The sequence below is a fragment of the Cyprinus carpio genome, chromosome A14 (assembly GCF_018340385.1).
Source record: "Cyprinus carpio isolate SPL01 chromosome A14, ASM1834038v1, whole genome shotgun sequence".
NCBI lineage: Eukaryota > Metazoa > Chordata > Actinopteri > Cypriniformes > Cyprinidae > Cyprinus > Cyprinus carpio.
Genome location: NC_056585.1, coordinates 9,939,379 through 9,956,431, shown reverse-complemented (window position 1 = coordinate 9,956,431; position 17,053 = coordinate 9,939,379). Strand labels below are relative to the sequence as shown.

The following is a 17,053-nucleotide window of genomic DNA, read 5'->3' as shown; positions in this document are numbered from 1 at the left end:
AGGACCGAGACAGTTATATTTAAAGACCCTGATTTTGGTGGATTTCCACCATCGATGGCAGTAAAAGTTAAGACGTGTTTCTCTTGACTTTCCCTGTCTAAGGGTTTTTGCAAGAGCAGAAAAGGACTTTTATCACCGTCTTCACTGTCTCTTACCTCTATCTCAAAATGTTCATTTTGTCCGAGGCGATAAGATCGAACAGAATTAACGCCAACATCTAAATCTCTTGCGGTTGGAAGACCAAAGCGAGTTCCCTTTAAAGTGTTTTCCGCTATTTTAATCTGCAAGTCTTTTTCTGGGAAAGATGGGAAGTGATCATTAACATCTGTTATTTCAACCTCAACATAGTGCACTTCGAGTGGATTTTCAACTGCAATCTTTAAGTTTAGCAAACATGCGCCATTGCCATCACAAATCTCCTCTCGGTCGATTTTCTTATGAACGTACAAGATGCCATTGTTCTGATTTACCTGGAAAAAGCTGTCATTAGATCCAGAAACAATACGGAATCGTCTGTGCTCTAACGAACTGATATCAAGACCGAGATCTTTAGCAATTTTTCCCACTTGTGATCCCTCTTTTTTTTACTTCGTAATGGATTGTATGTTTTGTGTTTGATGAGGCTGTTTGTTAATGATTCATCATGAAGAAAGAAGTAATGCTGTTTTATCATCTGCGCCTTTGTCCATCCTTACCCATGGCGAGCAATTAAAACAAAAGTATTCCAGAACCAGACATGTATTATCCGTAGTTATTATCAACAGGATGAACCGTGTAGTACCAGAAATCAGGAAATAGTTCAAATTATGTCTTAGGTCGCATCGTCAGCCCACCGTAAGCACTTTAATTTTCTTCGGCTCACAGTGGCTCCTGAAATGTACAGAACAATGCAACACTGCGCATGTCACCATCTAGGGCAGGGCATAATCTCTTCATCATAACATAGAGCAATACTGACACCGAGCGGTCTACTGTTAATTTCAAACAACTATTCTGTTAAATATTATAAATAATTCTGGAGGATTTAGCAACTCTGTACCATTTCATGTCGAACTCATTACAAAAGTCACGTAATGTGAATATCCTATTATAAAATTGAATAGCACAATAGCATGAAAAAAAAAAAAAAAAAAAAAAAAAAAAAAAAAAAAAAAATATATATATATATATTATATATATATATATATATATATATATATCTATATATATATTATTACTAAACAAAAATTCTGTATTAATATATATATATATATATATCCCGCTCAATCGAATCATGCACATAAATACATTTAAAATATTTATAAAGCAAAGACAAAAATGCGTGATTGCATCTGAGAGAGAGAGAGAAAAGACATCTAGAAATTATGGGATTTATGATTGCATGGTTTCAGTCATTTTTGACCATTGACAGTTTTATTTTATTTCTTAATTACGAAATGCGATTAAATAAATAAATAAAGAGATAAAAAAAATTCACCGACGCAGTGACCAACTGCCTGCACGCTTAGGATGTGTACGATCAGACGATAAAAGTTGTCAAACAAAGTAGGCTACTGAACAAGATTTTGTGCTGTGAGATCGTTACTATGTAGAGGCATAACATACTGCATACAAAGTATAAAAATGTCAAAGCAAAACGATAGCTGTAATTGCAATTAATCTGTTATTCTTACCTCTCCAGAATCTATCCTCCTGCGATCTGGGATCACTAGAGTATTTCCATTACTGCCCGGGACTATAGTAGAGCCGATACTCATTCTTGGTCCAACTAACATGTACCGTTTGTCTCCAGATCTGTACTGGATGCTGTGACACAGAGTCCCGTCGTAATTTGCATCTTGTAAATACTTGGACGAATTGTCTGTCGATTTAGACCACTGCATTACAATAAGCACAATGATGCTGATGACAAAAAGCACTGAAACCGAGCCCAAAGTGATGATCAAATAAAATGTCACGTTGTTTTCCTCCTCATCTTTTACTGCGTTCTTCATATCAGAAGCTGCAAAAGCCTCTTTGGGCTCCACAACTTTGACAATCACAGTCGCTGTTGCTGAGAGTGAAATGTTCCCATTGTCTTTGACCAGTATGAGCAGTTTATGCTGGGCGTCGTCTGTTTCTGTGAATGAGCGAAGGGTCCTTATCTGTCCTGTATAGCGGTCCAAACCAAAGAGACTGTGGTCACTAACTTCCTGTAGGGAAAATAATAACCAGCCGTTGTATCCTATATCTGCGTCATAGGCTCTGACTTTAGTCACCAAATGACCTGCGTTCACATTACGGGGAATCTCTTCCACACCCTCAGCAGAACCGTTAGCACTGACTGGATATAAGATCACTGGAACGTTGTCGTTCTGATCCAGAATAAACACGTTCACTGTCACGTTACTGCTCAGAGATGGAGTTCCAGAGTCTGTAGCGAGAACATGGAACTGGAACATTTTAGAAGTTTCATAGTCAAATCTCTGTAACGAATAAACAACACCTGTCTCGGAATTTATATTCAAAAAAGATGAAAAATCATTATGTGTTCCATCACCTCTAATTATATGATACAATATCACGGCATTTTCAGCAGTGTCTCTATCAAAGGCGCTTACAGAAATGATGGACGAACCGGCTGCATTATTTTCCATTAAGTAGAGGTCTAAAGGATTTATTACAAATTCCGGAGCATTATCATTCACATCAGAAATCTGAATGCTTAGAGTGGTTGATGCAGTCAAAGACGGCTGTCCTAAATCTGAGGCTGTTATTGTAATGTCGTACTGTGAACTCGTTTCTCTATCTAACCGATCTTTGGTCACTAAGGAATACATATTTTCTTTGAAAGAAGGCTTAAGTTCAAAGGGAATATTTTTGTTTAACTGACAAATCACTTTACCATTGATCCCTGCGTCTTTATCAGTCACGCTGATGAGAGAAATGACCGTTCCAGGCTTAGAATCTTCAGGGATGTTCTTATAAAGTGATGTAATCTCAATCTCTGGCCGGTTGTCATTCACATCAATAATCTTAATAATAACTCTACAGTTTCCAGACATAGGTGGATGTCCCTTATCTGATGCCTGAATATCGAGTTTATAAACTCTGCATCTTCAAAATCCACTTCCCCCTTTACACGTATTTCACCGGTGGCCTGATCGAGCTCAAAAACCTCATTCACTTTGCTATTTAACGTTGCAAAACTGTATTCAATTTCACTGTTTGGGCCCTCATCCATATCAGTTGCATTTACACGGATAACCACAGTACCAGTAATACAGTTCTCCTGTAATGTGACAGAATATGTCTCTCGACTAAATACAGGGTGATTGTCATTTATATCTAGAATAGTAATAGTAATGTTAAGAATGCCAGATTTCGGAGGATTCCCTCCGTCAACTGCTGTTAAAAGCAGCTTGTATGTAGTTGTAATCTCCCTATCAACAGCCTTCTTCAGGACTAAAAATGGTACTTTATCCTCATCACTCTCTCTAAATCGAATTTCAAAATGATCATTAGGACTTAATTTATAGGACCGGACCGAATTCGTTCCAGAATCGGGATCACTAGCCGCCTGTAACTGATAAATAGCGCCAGGCAGTGTATTTTCATAAATTCTCAGGAGCTGCTCTTTTTCAGGAAAACTAGGAGAATGATCGTTTATATCTGATATTTCTACCTCCACATAATGTATCTCGAGAGGATTTTCAATAACGGTTTTTAAATTTACCATGCAAACACCGCTGCCAGCACACACAGACTCTCTGTCGATTTTCTTATGGACGTACAAAACGCCATTTTCTTGATTTATCTGAAACAGGTCCTCCTTAGATCCAGAAACGATTCGAAACTGCCTGTCCACCAAGCTACTTACTTCAAGACCCAAATCCTTAGCAATATTTCCCAAAGCTGTTCCTTCTTTCACTTCTTCTGGAATTGAATATCTTATCTGAGCTGAAACTTGCTGCCCAAGTCCAAGAATAAAAGAAATACACAAAGCAATCCAGCAGCACTCCCATCTGCGTCTTTGTCCTCCGGCTTCCATCACGAGCGATTAGCAAACAGTTTCTCTAGGAACAAATGTATATATCCTCGAGTATTAGAGGTCGTAGTCGGATGTTTATGGCAAGCACACCATGAGAAAATGAGCAAATATGAAATCAGTTTTTAACTACCGGCAGTACAGCGTATTGTTCATGTATCCTGAGTCTTTCCAGTGTGTGTAAAAAAAAAAAAAAAAAAAAAAAAAACATCCCGCCCTATTTGCGTCATCATCAGGAGCAGGACTCAATATTCTGGACAAATGCTGGAGCAACACCGACACCAAGTGGATTAAAATACTTAACTTTTTAAAAGCATAACTAAGTCGTAAAAATACTGAAGGTATAAACTCTACAATATGTTCAGATATAAATCTACATTAAGTAGATTTTGTTTACAACCTTTATTAATCTTGGGGACTGACACTGTTTTTAAAAAAACTGTTTTCAAAATGTTTTATGACATCCAAAATAATAATTTTAGTATTTTAAGCTTCACAGAAATCGCGCCTTAATAAACAATTAAACCTAACCTCAATGACCGGAATCTAATTTCAGCACCAAAACAGTGAACAGCTCCATGTGATCTGTGGTTGCTTACAATACGTTCAGACGATCAAAGCGGTCCAATAAAGTACCAAACAGGTAATTCTAACATATAAAAACAACAAACCAACACGATTTATTAGAATCAGTCAGCCAGTCTTACCTCTCCAGAATCTCTCCTCCTGCGATCTGGGATCACTAGAGTATTTCCATTACTGCCCGGGACTATAGTAGAGCCGATACTCATTCTGGGTCCAACTAACATGTACCGTTTGTCTCCAGATCTGTACTGGATGCTGTGACACAGAGTCCCGTCGTAATTTGTATCTTGTAAATACTTGGAAGAATAGTCTGTCGATTTAGAGCACTGCATTACAGTCAACACGATGATGCTGATGACAAAAAGCACTGAAACCGAGCCCAAAGTGATGATCAAATAAAATGTCACGTTGTTTTCCTCCTCATCTTTTACTACGTTTTTCACATCAGAAGCTGCAAAAGCCTCTTTGGGCTCCACAACTTTGACAATCACAGTCGCTGTTGCTGAGAGTGAAACGTTCCCATTGTCTTTGACCAGTATGAGCAGTTTATGCTGGGTCTCGTCTGTTTCTGTGAATGAGCGAAGGGTCCTTATCTGTCCTGTATAGCGGTCCAAACCAAAGAGACTGTGGTCACTAACTTCCTGCAGTGAAAATAATAACCAGCCGTTGTATCCTATATCTGCGTCATAGGCTCTGACTTTAGTCACCAAATGACCTGCGTTCACATTACGAGGAATCTCTTCCACACCTTCAGCAGACCCGTTAGCGCTGACTGGATATAAGATCACTGGAACGTTGTCGTTCTGATCCAGAATAAACACGTTCACTGTCACGTTACTACTGAGAGATGGAGTTCCAGAGTCTGTAGCGACAACATGAAACTGGAACATTTTAACAGTTTCAAAGTCAAAACGTTTGAGAGCACTAATTACGCCTGTTTCAGAATTGATGTTAAGGAATGAGGTCATATCGCTTTGTGCCTGATCTCCTCTTATAATATGATACGTAATATGAGCATTTTCATTTTTGTCTTTGTCAGTGGCGATCACAGAAAATATGGACTGTCCAGGTGGATTATTTTCAAACAGGTAAACCTCAATAGGGCTGTGGGGAAATTGCGGTGTATTATCATTGACATCGGACACCTCTATGCTCAGAGATTTTGAAGCTGAAAGAGCTGGGTTGCCTAAATCAGTAGCTGTTACTGTGATGTCATAATGGGACGCAACCTCCCGGTCCAAACTCTCTTTGGTTACTAGAGAATACATGTTCTGCTGAACATATGGTTTCAACTCAAACGGTACATTATTTGACAAGCTGCAAACAACTTTACCATTAATCCCCGAATCTTTGTCTGTTATGCTAATAAGAGAAATGACTGTCCCTGGATTTGAGTCTTCAGAAACAATATTAGACAGCGACGTGACTTCAATCTCAGGTTCATTATCATTGACATCAATAATCTTAATAACAACTCTGCAGTCAGTGTTCATTGGAGGGCGTCCCTTATCTGATGCTTTAATGTTTAAGCTATAAATTTCGTTCTCTTCAAAATCAATGTTACCTTTGACACGTATTTCACCTGTTACCTTGTCCAGATCAAAAATATCATATACTTTTCGCTGCACGTTTCTACCGTAAGTATATTCAACTTCTCCATTAACGCCCTCATCTGGGTCAGTTGCATTAACAAATGTTACAGTAAAACCGGGAGATTCGTTTTCTTTTAAAGAAATAGTGTATGTGTCTCTGTTGCATACTGGACGGTTGTCGTTAACATCGAGGACCGAGACAGTTATATTTAAAGACCCTGATTTTGGCGGATTTCCACCATCGATGGCAGTAAATTTTAAGACGTGTTTCTCTTGACGTTCCCTGTCTAAGGGTTTTTGCAAAAGCAGAAAAGGACTTTTATCACCGTCTTCGCTGTCTCTTACCTCTAACTCAAAATGATCATTTTGTCCGAGGCGATAAGATCGAACAGAGTTAACGCCAGCATCTAAATCTCTTGCGGTTGGAAGATCGAAGCGAGCGCCTTTTACAGTATTTTCTGCAATTTCTACGTGAACGTCTTTTTCGTGGAAGGAAGGGAAGTGATCATTAACATCTGTTATTTCAACCTCAACATAGTGAACTTCGAGTGGATTTTCAACTGCAATCTTTAAGTTTAGCAAACATGCGCCATTTCCATTACAAATCTCCTCTCGGTCGATTTTCTTATGAACGTACAAGATGCCATTGTTCTGATTTACCTGGAAAAAGCTGTCCTTAGATCCAGAAACAATACGAAATCGTCTGTGCTCTAACGAACTGATATCAAGACCGAGATCTTTAGCAATATTTCCCACTTGTGATCCCTCTTTTACCTCCTCCGGAATAGAATATCTGATCTGTGCTGAAACAGGCTTTTCACAATGCATCATCAAGCACAAAGCAATCCAGCTGTATCCCCATCTGCGCCTTTGTCCATCCTTACCCATGGCGAGCAATTAAAACAAAAGTATTCCAGAACCAGACATGTATTATCCGTAGTTATTATCAACAGGATAAACCGTGTAGTACCAGAAATCAGGAAATAGTTCAAATTATGTCTTAGGTCGCATCGTTAGCCCACCGTAAGCAGTATATTTTTTTTCGGCTCACAGTGGCTCCTGAAATGTACAGAACAATGCAACACTGCGCATGTCACGATCTAGGGCAGGGCATAATCTCTTCATCATAACATAGAGCAATACTGACACCGAGCGGTCTACCGTTCATTTCAAACAACTAATCTCTTAAATATGATGAATAATTCTGAAGGATTTAACAACTCTGTATCGTGCAGTGTAAAGTGTTACATCCCCTGTCGAACCCATTACAAAAGTCACTTTTGCAAGTGAAAATACCATTAATAAATTGCATATCACTATAACTGAAAATGTAGCAAATTAAAGGGATCATGGACATAAATACATTTAAAGTACTCATAAAGCGAAGACAAAAATGTCTGATTTTGAAAGAATGCCCTTAAAATAAAATAAAATAAACAGTATGAAATAAACATCTGAAAAAAGCAAAAATTACGTATATATTTACAGTAATTTGCAACCACTGTCATTATTTATGACTTTATAAAATCAAAAAAAAAGTAGAAAGAAAGAAAGAAAAAAAAAAAGAAAATCAGCACCAGAAGAATGGACAGCTCACTGCAATCTGCGGTTACTTACAATACGAACCGACAATAAAATCTGTCAAACAGAGTAAGCTACTAAACAAGATTGTGTGCTGTGAAATCATGGCTAGTTAAAGGCATAACATATTGCATAAATTAAAACTATAATGTATAACAATAGCAAAGCAAAACGGTAACTGTAATTAGTATGAACCTGCTATTCTTACCTCTCCAGAATCTCTCCTCCTGCGATCTGGTATGACTAGAGTATTTCCATTACTGCCCGGGACTATAGTAGAGCCGATACTCATTCTGGGTCCAACTAACATGTACCGTTTGTCTCCAGATCTGTACTGCATGCTGTGACACAGAGTTCCGTCGTAATTTGTGTCCTTTAAATACTTGGACGAACAGTCTGTCGATTTAGAGCACTGCATTACAATCAAGATGATGATGCTGATGACAAAAAGCACTGAAACCGAGCCCAAAGTGATGATCAAATAAAATGTCACGTTGTTTTCCTCCTCATCTTTTACTGCGTTTTTCACATCAGAAGCTGCAAAAGCCTCCGTGGGCTCCACAACTTTGACAATAACAGTTGCTGTTGCTGAGAGTGAAACGTTCCCATTGTCTTTGACCAGTATGAGCAGTTTATGCTGGGCCTCGTCTGTCTCTGTGAATGAGCGAAGGGTCCTTATCTGTCCTGTATAGCGGTCCAAACTAAAGAGACTGTGGTCACTAACTTCCTGCAGTGAAAATAATAACCAGCCGTTGTATCCTATATCTGCGTCATAGGCTCTGACTTTAGTCACCAAATGACCTCCGTTCACATTACGGGGAATCTCTTCCACACCCTCAGCAGAACCGTTAGCGCTGACTGGATATAATATCACTGGAACGTTGTCGTTCTGATCCAGAATAAACACATTTACTGTCACGTTACTGCTGAGAGATGGAGTTCCAGAGTCTGTAGCGACAACATGGAACTGGAACGTTTTAACAGTTTCAAAGTCAAAGCTCTTTAGCGCGTGAATAACACCAGTATCAGAGTTTATATTCATTGCAGATGCCATATCGTTCTGTATCCCACCACCTCTAATAATATGATAAGTTATGGCAGCATTTTCATTAATATCTCTGTCTGATGCGCTGACATAAAATATAGAAGCGCCTAGAGGGTTATTTTCAGTTAAATAAAGCTCTAGAGGATTTGACGAAAATTCTGGGATATTATCATTTACATCTGACACCTTTACAAACATAGTTTTATATGCTGACAAAGAAGGGTTACCTAAATCTGTTGCTGTTATTTTGATATTGTATTCGGACACTAACTCTCGGTCTAAGCGTTCTTTTGTTTCAAGAGAATACATGTTATCTTGAACAGACGGTTTTAACTCAAATGGCACATTGTCAGATAGGCTACACACAACTTTTCCATTGATCCCAGAATCTTTATCACTTACACTTATGAGAGAAATAACAGTTCCAATTTTGGCGTCCTCCGGAACAACATTTAAAAGAGATGTTACTTGTATTTCTGGTTTATTGTCATTTACATCTTCAACTTTAATGATGAGATGACAATCCGTGTTAGAAGGAGGAATCCCTTTGTCTGATGCCCTTATCATCAAACTGTAGACTTCATTTTCTTCAAAGTCAATTAAGCCTCTAACTCGTATTTCACCAGTTGTCCGATCTAATTGAAATATTTCATGTATTTTTGGTTTCATGTTTCTACCGTATGTATATTCTACTTCACCATTTAGACCACTATCCGCATCACTTGCATTTATAATCATCACTACAGTGTCAACAATTGCATTTTCACGCAATGTTATCGTTAAGGTATCGCTATTGCATATGGGTCGGTTATCATTTACGTCCAGAGCAAAGACAGTGATATTAAGAGTGCCCGATTTTGGTGGATTTCCGCCATCCACTGCTGTTAGAAGCAACCTGTGTATTTCAGTGAATTCCCTGTCTAATGGTTTCTGTAATATTAAGAAAGGTGTTTTATCTCCGTATACACTATCTTTAATTTCCAAATCAAAATGCGCATTCTTACTCATCTGGTAATGTCGGACTGAATTAACTCCCACATCCAGATCTCGAGCAGTTTGAAGTTCAAATCTTGTTCCAGTTACAGTGTTTTCCCAAATCTCTAGATAGAAGTCTTTATCGTGGAAAGAAGGAGAGTGATCATTTACATCTGTGATTTCAACCTCCACATAACGGACTTCGAGAGGTTTTTCGACAACTATTTTCAAATTAATCAAGCAGGCGCTATTTCCATCACACACCTCTTCCCTGTCAATGTGCTTATCCACATACAAGATGCCATTGTTCTGATTTACCTGAAAAAGAGCGTCATTAGATCCAGACACAATACGAAACCGTCTGTCCGCCAATGTACTGACATCAAGACCCAAATCCTTAGCACAATTTCCGACGACAGATCCCACTTTCACCTCTTCTGGAACAGAATATCTAATCTGCGCTGAAACCTGCTGTCCAAAGCACACAAGCAAAGAGAAACACAGAAAAATCCACCAGCGCTCCCATCCACGCCTTTGTCCTCTGGCTTCCATTGTGTTCACCGCAACGTTATTCCAATGATCAGTATATTCTGGATGATTAAATGACACAATATAATGTTAGATACATAATGCGAAGCAAAACTGATCCATTGTTAATACATTCAGCATAGCCTGTTACCGTTGGTACTGTTCATTAGCTCGCGAATGTGAGGAACAATACAGCCCGTTTTCGCATCATCAAGGGCAGGACTTAATCTGCCACACAAATACTGGAGCAATACTGACATCGAGTGGTCTACAGTAAGACAAATCCTCAAAAGCTTTTCATGAAGCACACATACAATGTATAAAACCACGTAAAATTATTAAAATGAATGATCAGAATTCAGTGTCTCCCCCTTACCTACGTGCTACATCATTTTATAAAGTGCATAGATATAACCCAAACAACTCGTGCAGATGTGTGCGAGAGCACAATTAAACCACGTTTAATTCACTAAAAATCCAGCCCATTCTTGAGAAAATCGCAACTAATTTCAGCACCAGCGCAGCGGACAGCTCCCTCTACGATGTCACTACTCGGAACAACAGCAAACCTGGTAAAGCATACACATTGTACTTTTTTTGCAAAGCAAAACAATTGTCAGAAATTCTTAACTTGCAGTTAGCTCATCAGTTTTATGACAAACATATTTAGTCGGCTGTCTGTGAAGCTGTACGAGTAAGTAATTTCATACAAAGAAAAAAATAATCGCCAATCTTACCTCTCCAGAATCTCTCCTCCTGCGATCAGGTATCACTAGAGTATTTCCATTACTGCCCGGGACTATAGTAGAGCCGATACTCATTCTGGGTCCAACTAACATGTACCGTTTGTCTCCAGATCTGTACTGGATGCTGTGACACAGAGTCCCGTCGTAATTTGTATCCTGTGAAAACTTGGACGAATAGTTTGTCGATTTAGAGCACTGCATTACAATAAAAACGACGATGCTGATGACAAAAAGCACTGAAACCGAGCCCAACGTTATGATCAAATAAATGTCACGTTGTTTTGGCATCCCTCCCTCGTCTTTTACTACGTTTTTTCACATCAGAAGCTGCAAAAGCCTCTTTTGGGCTCCAGAACTTTGATAATCACAGTCGCTGTTGCTGAGAGTGAAAACGTTCCCATTGTCTTTGACCAGTATGAGAGCAGTTTATGCTGGGCCTCGTCTGTTTCTGTGAATGAGCGAAGGGTCCTTATCTGTCCCTGTATAGCGCGGTCCAAACTAAAGAGACTGTGGTCACTAACTTCCTGCAGTGAAAATAATAACCAGCCGTTGTATCCTATATCTGCGTCATAGGCTCTGACTTTAGTCACCCAAATGACCTCCGTTCACATTACGGGGAATCTCTTCCACACCCTCAGCAGAACCGTTAGCGTTGACTGGATATAATATCACTGGAACGTTATCGTTCTGATCCAGAATAAACACGTTCAGCGTTGACTGGATATAGGTGGAGTCCCTGAATCCTTTGCAACAACTTGGAACTGAAACTTTCTTACTACTTCAAAATCAAAGCTTTTTAAGGCGTAAACAACACCCGTTTCAGAGTTAATGTTCAAGAAAGAGGACATATCATTTTGTGCAGCGCCCCCTCTAATAATATAATAAGTAATCATTGCATTTTCATTTACATCTTTATCGAATGCGCTCACAGACATTACGGAGGCACCAGGTGCGTTATTTTCTACTAAGTACAATTCAAGCGGATCTTGAGAAAATTCAGGACTGTTATCGTTAACATCTGATACCTGAACGCTCAGAGATTTAAAAGAAGATAATGGAGGTTGTCCTAAATCAGTGACTTTTATTGTTATGTCATAATGGGACACAAGTTCTCGATCTAATTTTCCTTTAGTTACAAGGGAATAAATATTCTCTTGAACTGATGGTTTCAGCTCAAAAGGAACATTATCAGAAACACTTAGAATTATCTTTCCATTTATACCGGAGTCTTTGTCACTGATGCTAATCAATGAAATTACAGTCCCAGGTTTAGAATCCTCTGAAACTATATTTGAAAGAGACGTGAGGTCTATTTCAGGAGCGTTATCATTTATATCTGCTACTTTAATCATAACGACGGATTCTGCTGCTAAGGGTGGTTGGCCTTTATCAGATGCTTGTACGTCTAACTTGTACACTTCTGTTTCCTCAAAGTCCAGCACACCTTTAATCTGAATTTCTCCTGTTGCACTATCGAGTATAAACAGATTTTGCACTTTACGCTTCAGGTTTCTTCCAAAGGCGTATTCTACAACACCATTTAAACCTTCGTCCAAGTCAGTTGCATTAAGTTTTACCAAAACCGTACCGATAGCAGCATTTTCTTTTACCATTACAGAATATGAGTCTTGACTGAACACAGGACGGTTATCATTAACGTCAAGAACAGTAACAATTATGTTAAGATTTCCTGATCGTGGTGGATTTCCACCATCAATTGCGGTTAGTATTAATCTATGTTCTGCGCCGTTTTCACGGTCAAGTGCTTTCTTTAAAACTAAAAGCGGTATTTTTTCGTCATGTCTGTCCTTAGTCTCAACTTCGAAATGCTCATTATGACTCAGTTTATACGACTGGACATTATTCACAGTCGTATCAGCATCTCGTGCTGCCTGTATTTGGAAACGCATCCCTGTGGGTGTGTGTTCCGCAATCTCAAAATGCTGCTCCTCTTCTGTAAATGTGGGTGAATTATCATTAACATCAGTTACCTCCACTCCAACATAGTGAATTTCCAAGGGATCTTCGACCACCATTTTCAGATTAATCAAGCATGCGTCATTTCCATCACATAGCTCCTCTCGGTCAATTTTCTTATGAACATATAAGACGCCATTGTTTTGATTTACCTCAAAAAGAGCGTCATTTGATCCAGACACAATACGGAATCTCCTGTTTATTAAAGTGCTGACATCAAGGCCAAGATCCTTAGCAATCTGTCCTACCACGGATCCTTCTTTCAATTCTTCTGGAATAGAATATCTTATCTGCGCTGAAACTTGCTGTCCAAAACACAGAAGCAAGAAGAAACACAAAGCAATCCACCAATACGCCCATTTTCGCCTTTGTCCTCCGGCTTCCATGACAGAACGATTACTGTGAGACTGCCAGAAATATTTCCTCGGCGATTACAAACAACAATGTACAATCTATCTGCGTAATACAATACAATTTAACTGAAAACACACGGAGAACAGATCGCATACTTAAACTCCATTTCTGATCGTACCATCCAGGATAAGGAGGACAATACAAGCTTACGCGTCATCATCCTGGGCTGGACTTAAAACCGGAAAACAAAAATTAAAGCAACACTGACACCGAGTGGACCATTGGACCTTTCAAGCCACCTCCAGCGTTACCGTTTACAATATCTGTGAATCTCCAGAAACCTTAAACTTTATTAAAATATGTTTTATGGTTCAAATTGGGGGGGGAAACGTTTTATTATTCGGCAAAAATATATTTGCACGTTTCATGTTGCAACAGACAGCTCTTGTCTCAAAGACAAATAACATAAAATATATTAAAAAACAAACAAAAAAACACATGCACACATAGACTATGCAACACACAGAGTGTGATTTTGACACCAGGACTTGTTTAAAATGCAATTGTTAAAAAAAAAAAAAAAAATTAAAAAAAAATAATACAAAAAATTAAAAGTTAATAGTAAGTAAGATATTTATTAAAGTTTTTTTTGTGGATGTGTGTGCAGACAGGCTAACTAATTAATGACATTGATATGAATGCCAATATAAATACAAAATAAAATCCTCTAAAATACCTACGAAAGCCTAAGAAAGTTTAAAACTATTCTTACCTCTCCAGAATCTCTCCTCCTGCGATCTGGTATCACTAGAGTATTTCCATTACTGCCCGGGACTATAGTAGAGCCGATACTCATTCTGGGTCCAACTGACATATACCGTTTGTCTCCAGATCTGTACTGGATGCTGTGACACAGAGTCCCGTCGTTATTTGTATCCTGTAAATACTTGGACGAACAGTCTGTCGATTTAGAGCACTGCATTACAATCAACACGATGATGCTGATGACAAAAAGCACTGAAACCGAGCCCAAAGTGATGATCAAATAAAATGTCAGGTTGTTTTCCTCCTCGTCTTTTACTGTGTTTTTCACATCAGAAGCTGCAAAAGCCTCTTTTGGCTCCACAACTTTGACAATCACAGTCGCTGTTGCTGAGAGTGAAACGTTCCCATTGTCTTTGACCAGTATGAGCAGTTTATGCTGGGCCTCGTCTGTTTCTGTGAATGAGCGAAGGGTCCTTATCTGTCCTGTATAGCGGTCCAAACTAAAGAGACTGTGGTCACAAACTTCCTGCAGTGAAAATAATAACCAGCCGTTGTATCCTATATCTGCGTCATAGGCTCTGACTTTAGTCACCAAATGACCTGCATTCACATTACGGGGAATCTCTTCCACACCCTCAGCAGAACCGTTAGCGCTGACTGGATATAAGATCACTGGAACGTTGTCGTTCTGATCCAGAATAAACACGTTCACTGTCACGTTACTGCTCAGAGATGGAGTTCCAGAGTCTGAGGCAAAAACTTGGAAATGAAAGGTTTTGGTGGTTTCAAAATCAAAACTTTTCAGCGCATAAATGATCCCCGTTTCTGAATTGATGTTAAGAAAAGATGTCAAATCACCTTGATTTAGGTTATATGCTATTAGAGCATTTTCGTTTAAATCTCTGTCAAATGCAGTAACAGAGAATATAGAAGCACCAGCGACATTGTTTTCAGATAAATAAAGCTCATATGAATTCTGGAGAAACTCTGGTGCGTTATCATTTACATCAGACACCTGTATATATAATATTTTAAAAGAAGACAAAGGTGGCTTTCCTAAGTCAGTGGCTGTTACAGTGATTTCATACCTTGACGTAACTTCTCTATCTAAACGCCCCTTTGTCACTAATGAATAAATATTCTCTTTAAATGATGATTTCAGCTCAAATGGCATATTTTCAGGTAATGTACAAATTACTCTGCCATTGACACCCGAGTCCTTGTCTGATACGCTGATTAAGGCTATGGCCGTTCCAGGATTCACATTTTCAGATATAATGTTAGAAAGAGATGTTATCTCAATTTCAGGGGAGTTATCATTAACATCTGTGACTTTAATGCTAAGTTCTGCTTCAGCTATCAGAGGAGGCTGTCCTTTATCAGATGCCTGCACATCTAATTTAAAGACATCCGTTTCCTCAAAGTCTATTTTCCCTTTAACTTGTAATTCACCTGTGCTCTTGTCAAGCGTAAACAGGTCGTGTATTTTTCCTTCTAAATTTTCGCCTAAAGAGAAATCGATTTCACCGTTCATTCCATCATCTAAATCAGTTGCGTTTATTTTAATTACGACAGTGCCCGGGGCTGCATTTTCCAGGATTGTTGCAGTATATGAGTCGCGGCTGAAGACGGGCCGATTGTCATTTGTATCCAGAACAATAACAGTGATGTTAAGAGTCCCTGATTTTGGTGGGTTTCCACCATCTATGGCTGTCAGAATGAGTCCATGTTTGCCTTGCCTTTCTCTATCCAGCGCTTTCTTTAAAACTAAAAATGGTATTTTTGTGTCATGCCTTTCCCGAATGTCGATATCAAACAGCTCATTCTGACTTAATTTATAGTGTCGAACCGTATTAATTCCCAGATCAGGATCTCTGGCAGTTTGTACTTGGAAACGTGTTCCCAAAAGCGTATGCTCGGCTATTTCAAATTGCTGTTCAGATCTCGGGAAAATTGGTGGATTATCGTTTACATCTGTAATTTCAACTTCTATGTAATGCACCTCTAAGGGGTCTTCAATAACGCATTTCAAACTTATCGAACAAACTGCGTTTCCATCGCACAGCTTCTCCCTGTCTATTCTCTTATTGACATACAGTTCCCCATTGTTGTGATTTACCCGGAAAAGCGCGTCATCAGGTCCAGAAACAATACGAAACCGACGATGTGCCAAATTACTGACATCAAGGCTTAAATCCTTTGCAATATTTCCAACAACAGATCCTACTTTTACTTCCTCTGGGACATTGTATTTTACTTGTGCACTAACCAGATTCCCGACGCACAACAGCAAAGAAAGAGTAATCCACCGGCATGGCAGTCTGCTCCATTGTCCTCCGACATCCATCGCAAATAAAGATAATAAGATAACTTCAGGTTATAGATTTTCTTCTCGTGAAACACTGCCTTTTCCTTTTGGTATTTCTGATATCAGGTACATGATTGAAAAAGGTAGTACGATGGAATCATTAGTCGCTACTGCTTCAAACACACGGCTTCACTGCTCCGCTGCTCTGCACAAAACAGTGTTCTGTTTCTCATTAAAGATGACGCACGATGGGGTAGGGCTTGCAACAGAACAGTGCCCTAGAGTAACACTGACACCATGTGGAGTGGATTTGTTTTTGACAAAAACAGCTACATCAAGAAAATATATTCTTTTTTCAGTGGTCAATGCATGGCAGTTAAAGTAGAAAGGATTGTTTTACAAACGAAACCATCTCATTTCACAAAATATAGATACGTACTTCACTCAGGGTGTCATAAGAGAAAGTTTGAGAGAATAATCTTATTTCAAGATTTTACATTTTAATCCAACAATAAAGAAGAAGAAGAAGAAGAGTTCTGTAGGACCACATATAATATGGTCCTACAGAAC

The 17,053-nt window shown here is 38.9% G+C and overlaps 3 protein-coding genes and 2 pseudogenes across 3 annotated transcripts; all 5 read right to left on the bottom strand.

Moving 5' to 3' along the window:
• Positions 1-1,455: 1,455 nt before the first annotated feature.
• LOC122147566 lies at positions 1,456-4,218 on the bottom strand (annotated as a pseudogene).
• Positions 4,219-4,701: 483 nt separating this feature from the next.
• Positions 4,702-7,285, bottom strand: LOC109113508 (protocadherin gamma-A11-like). Its single transcript, XM_042770601.1, has one exon. The coding sequence runs from the start codon at positions 7,090-7,092 to the stop codon at positions 4,717-4,719; it is 2,376 nt and encodes a 791-aa protein (XP_042626535.1). The 5' UTR covers positions 7,093-7,285; the 3' UTR covers positions 4,702-4,716.
• A 598-nt stretch (positions 7,286-7,883) lies between these two features.
• On the bottom strand, positions 7,884-10,467 carry LOC109101870 (protocadherin gamma-A5-like). The gene has a single exon (XM_042770598.1). It carries the CDS (start codon positions 10,355-10,357, stop codon positions 7,970-7,972), a length of 2,388 nt encoding a protein of 795 aa, XP_042626532.1. The 5' UTR covers positions 10,358-10,467; the 3' UTR covers positions 7,884-7,969.
• A 173-nt stretch (positions 10,468-10,640) lies between these two features.
• On the bottom strand, positions 10,641-13,966 carry LOC109044893 (annotated as a pseudogene).
• Positions 13,967-14,131: 165 nt separating this feature from the next.
• LOC109113510 (protocadherin alpha-2-like) lies at positions 14,132-16,883 on the bottom strand. Its single transcript, XM_019126317.2, has one exon. It carries the CDS (start codon positions 16,520-16,522, stop codon positions 14,147-14,149), a length of 2,376 nt encoding a protein of 791 aa, XP_018981862.2. The 5' UTR covers positions 16,523-16,883; the 3' UTR covers positions 14,132-14,146.
• Between the last annotated feature and the right edge of the window lie 170 nt (positions 16,884-17,053).

Coding starts and splice junctions, on each gene's coding strand:
- LOC109113508 (XM_042770601.1), bottom strand. CDS start 7,092: ATGGGTAAGGATGGACAAAGGCGCAGATGGGGATACAGCTGGATTGCT.
- LOC109101870 (XM_042770598.1), bottom strand. CDS start 10,357: ATGGAAGCCAGAGGACAAAGGCGTGGATGGGAGCGCTGGTGGATTTTT.
- LOC109113510 (XM_019126317.2), bottom strand. CDS start 16,522: ATGGATGTCGGAGGACAATGGAGCAGACTGCCATGCCGGTGGATTACT.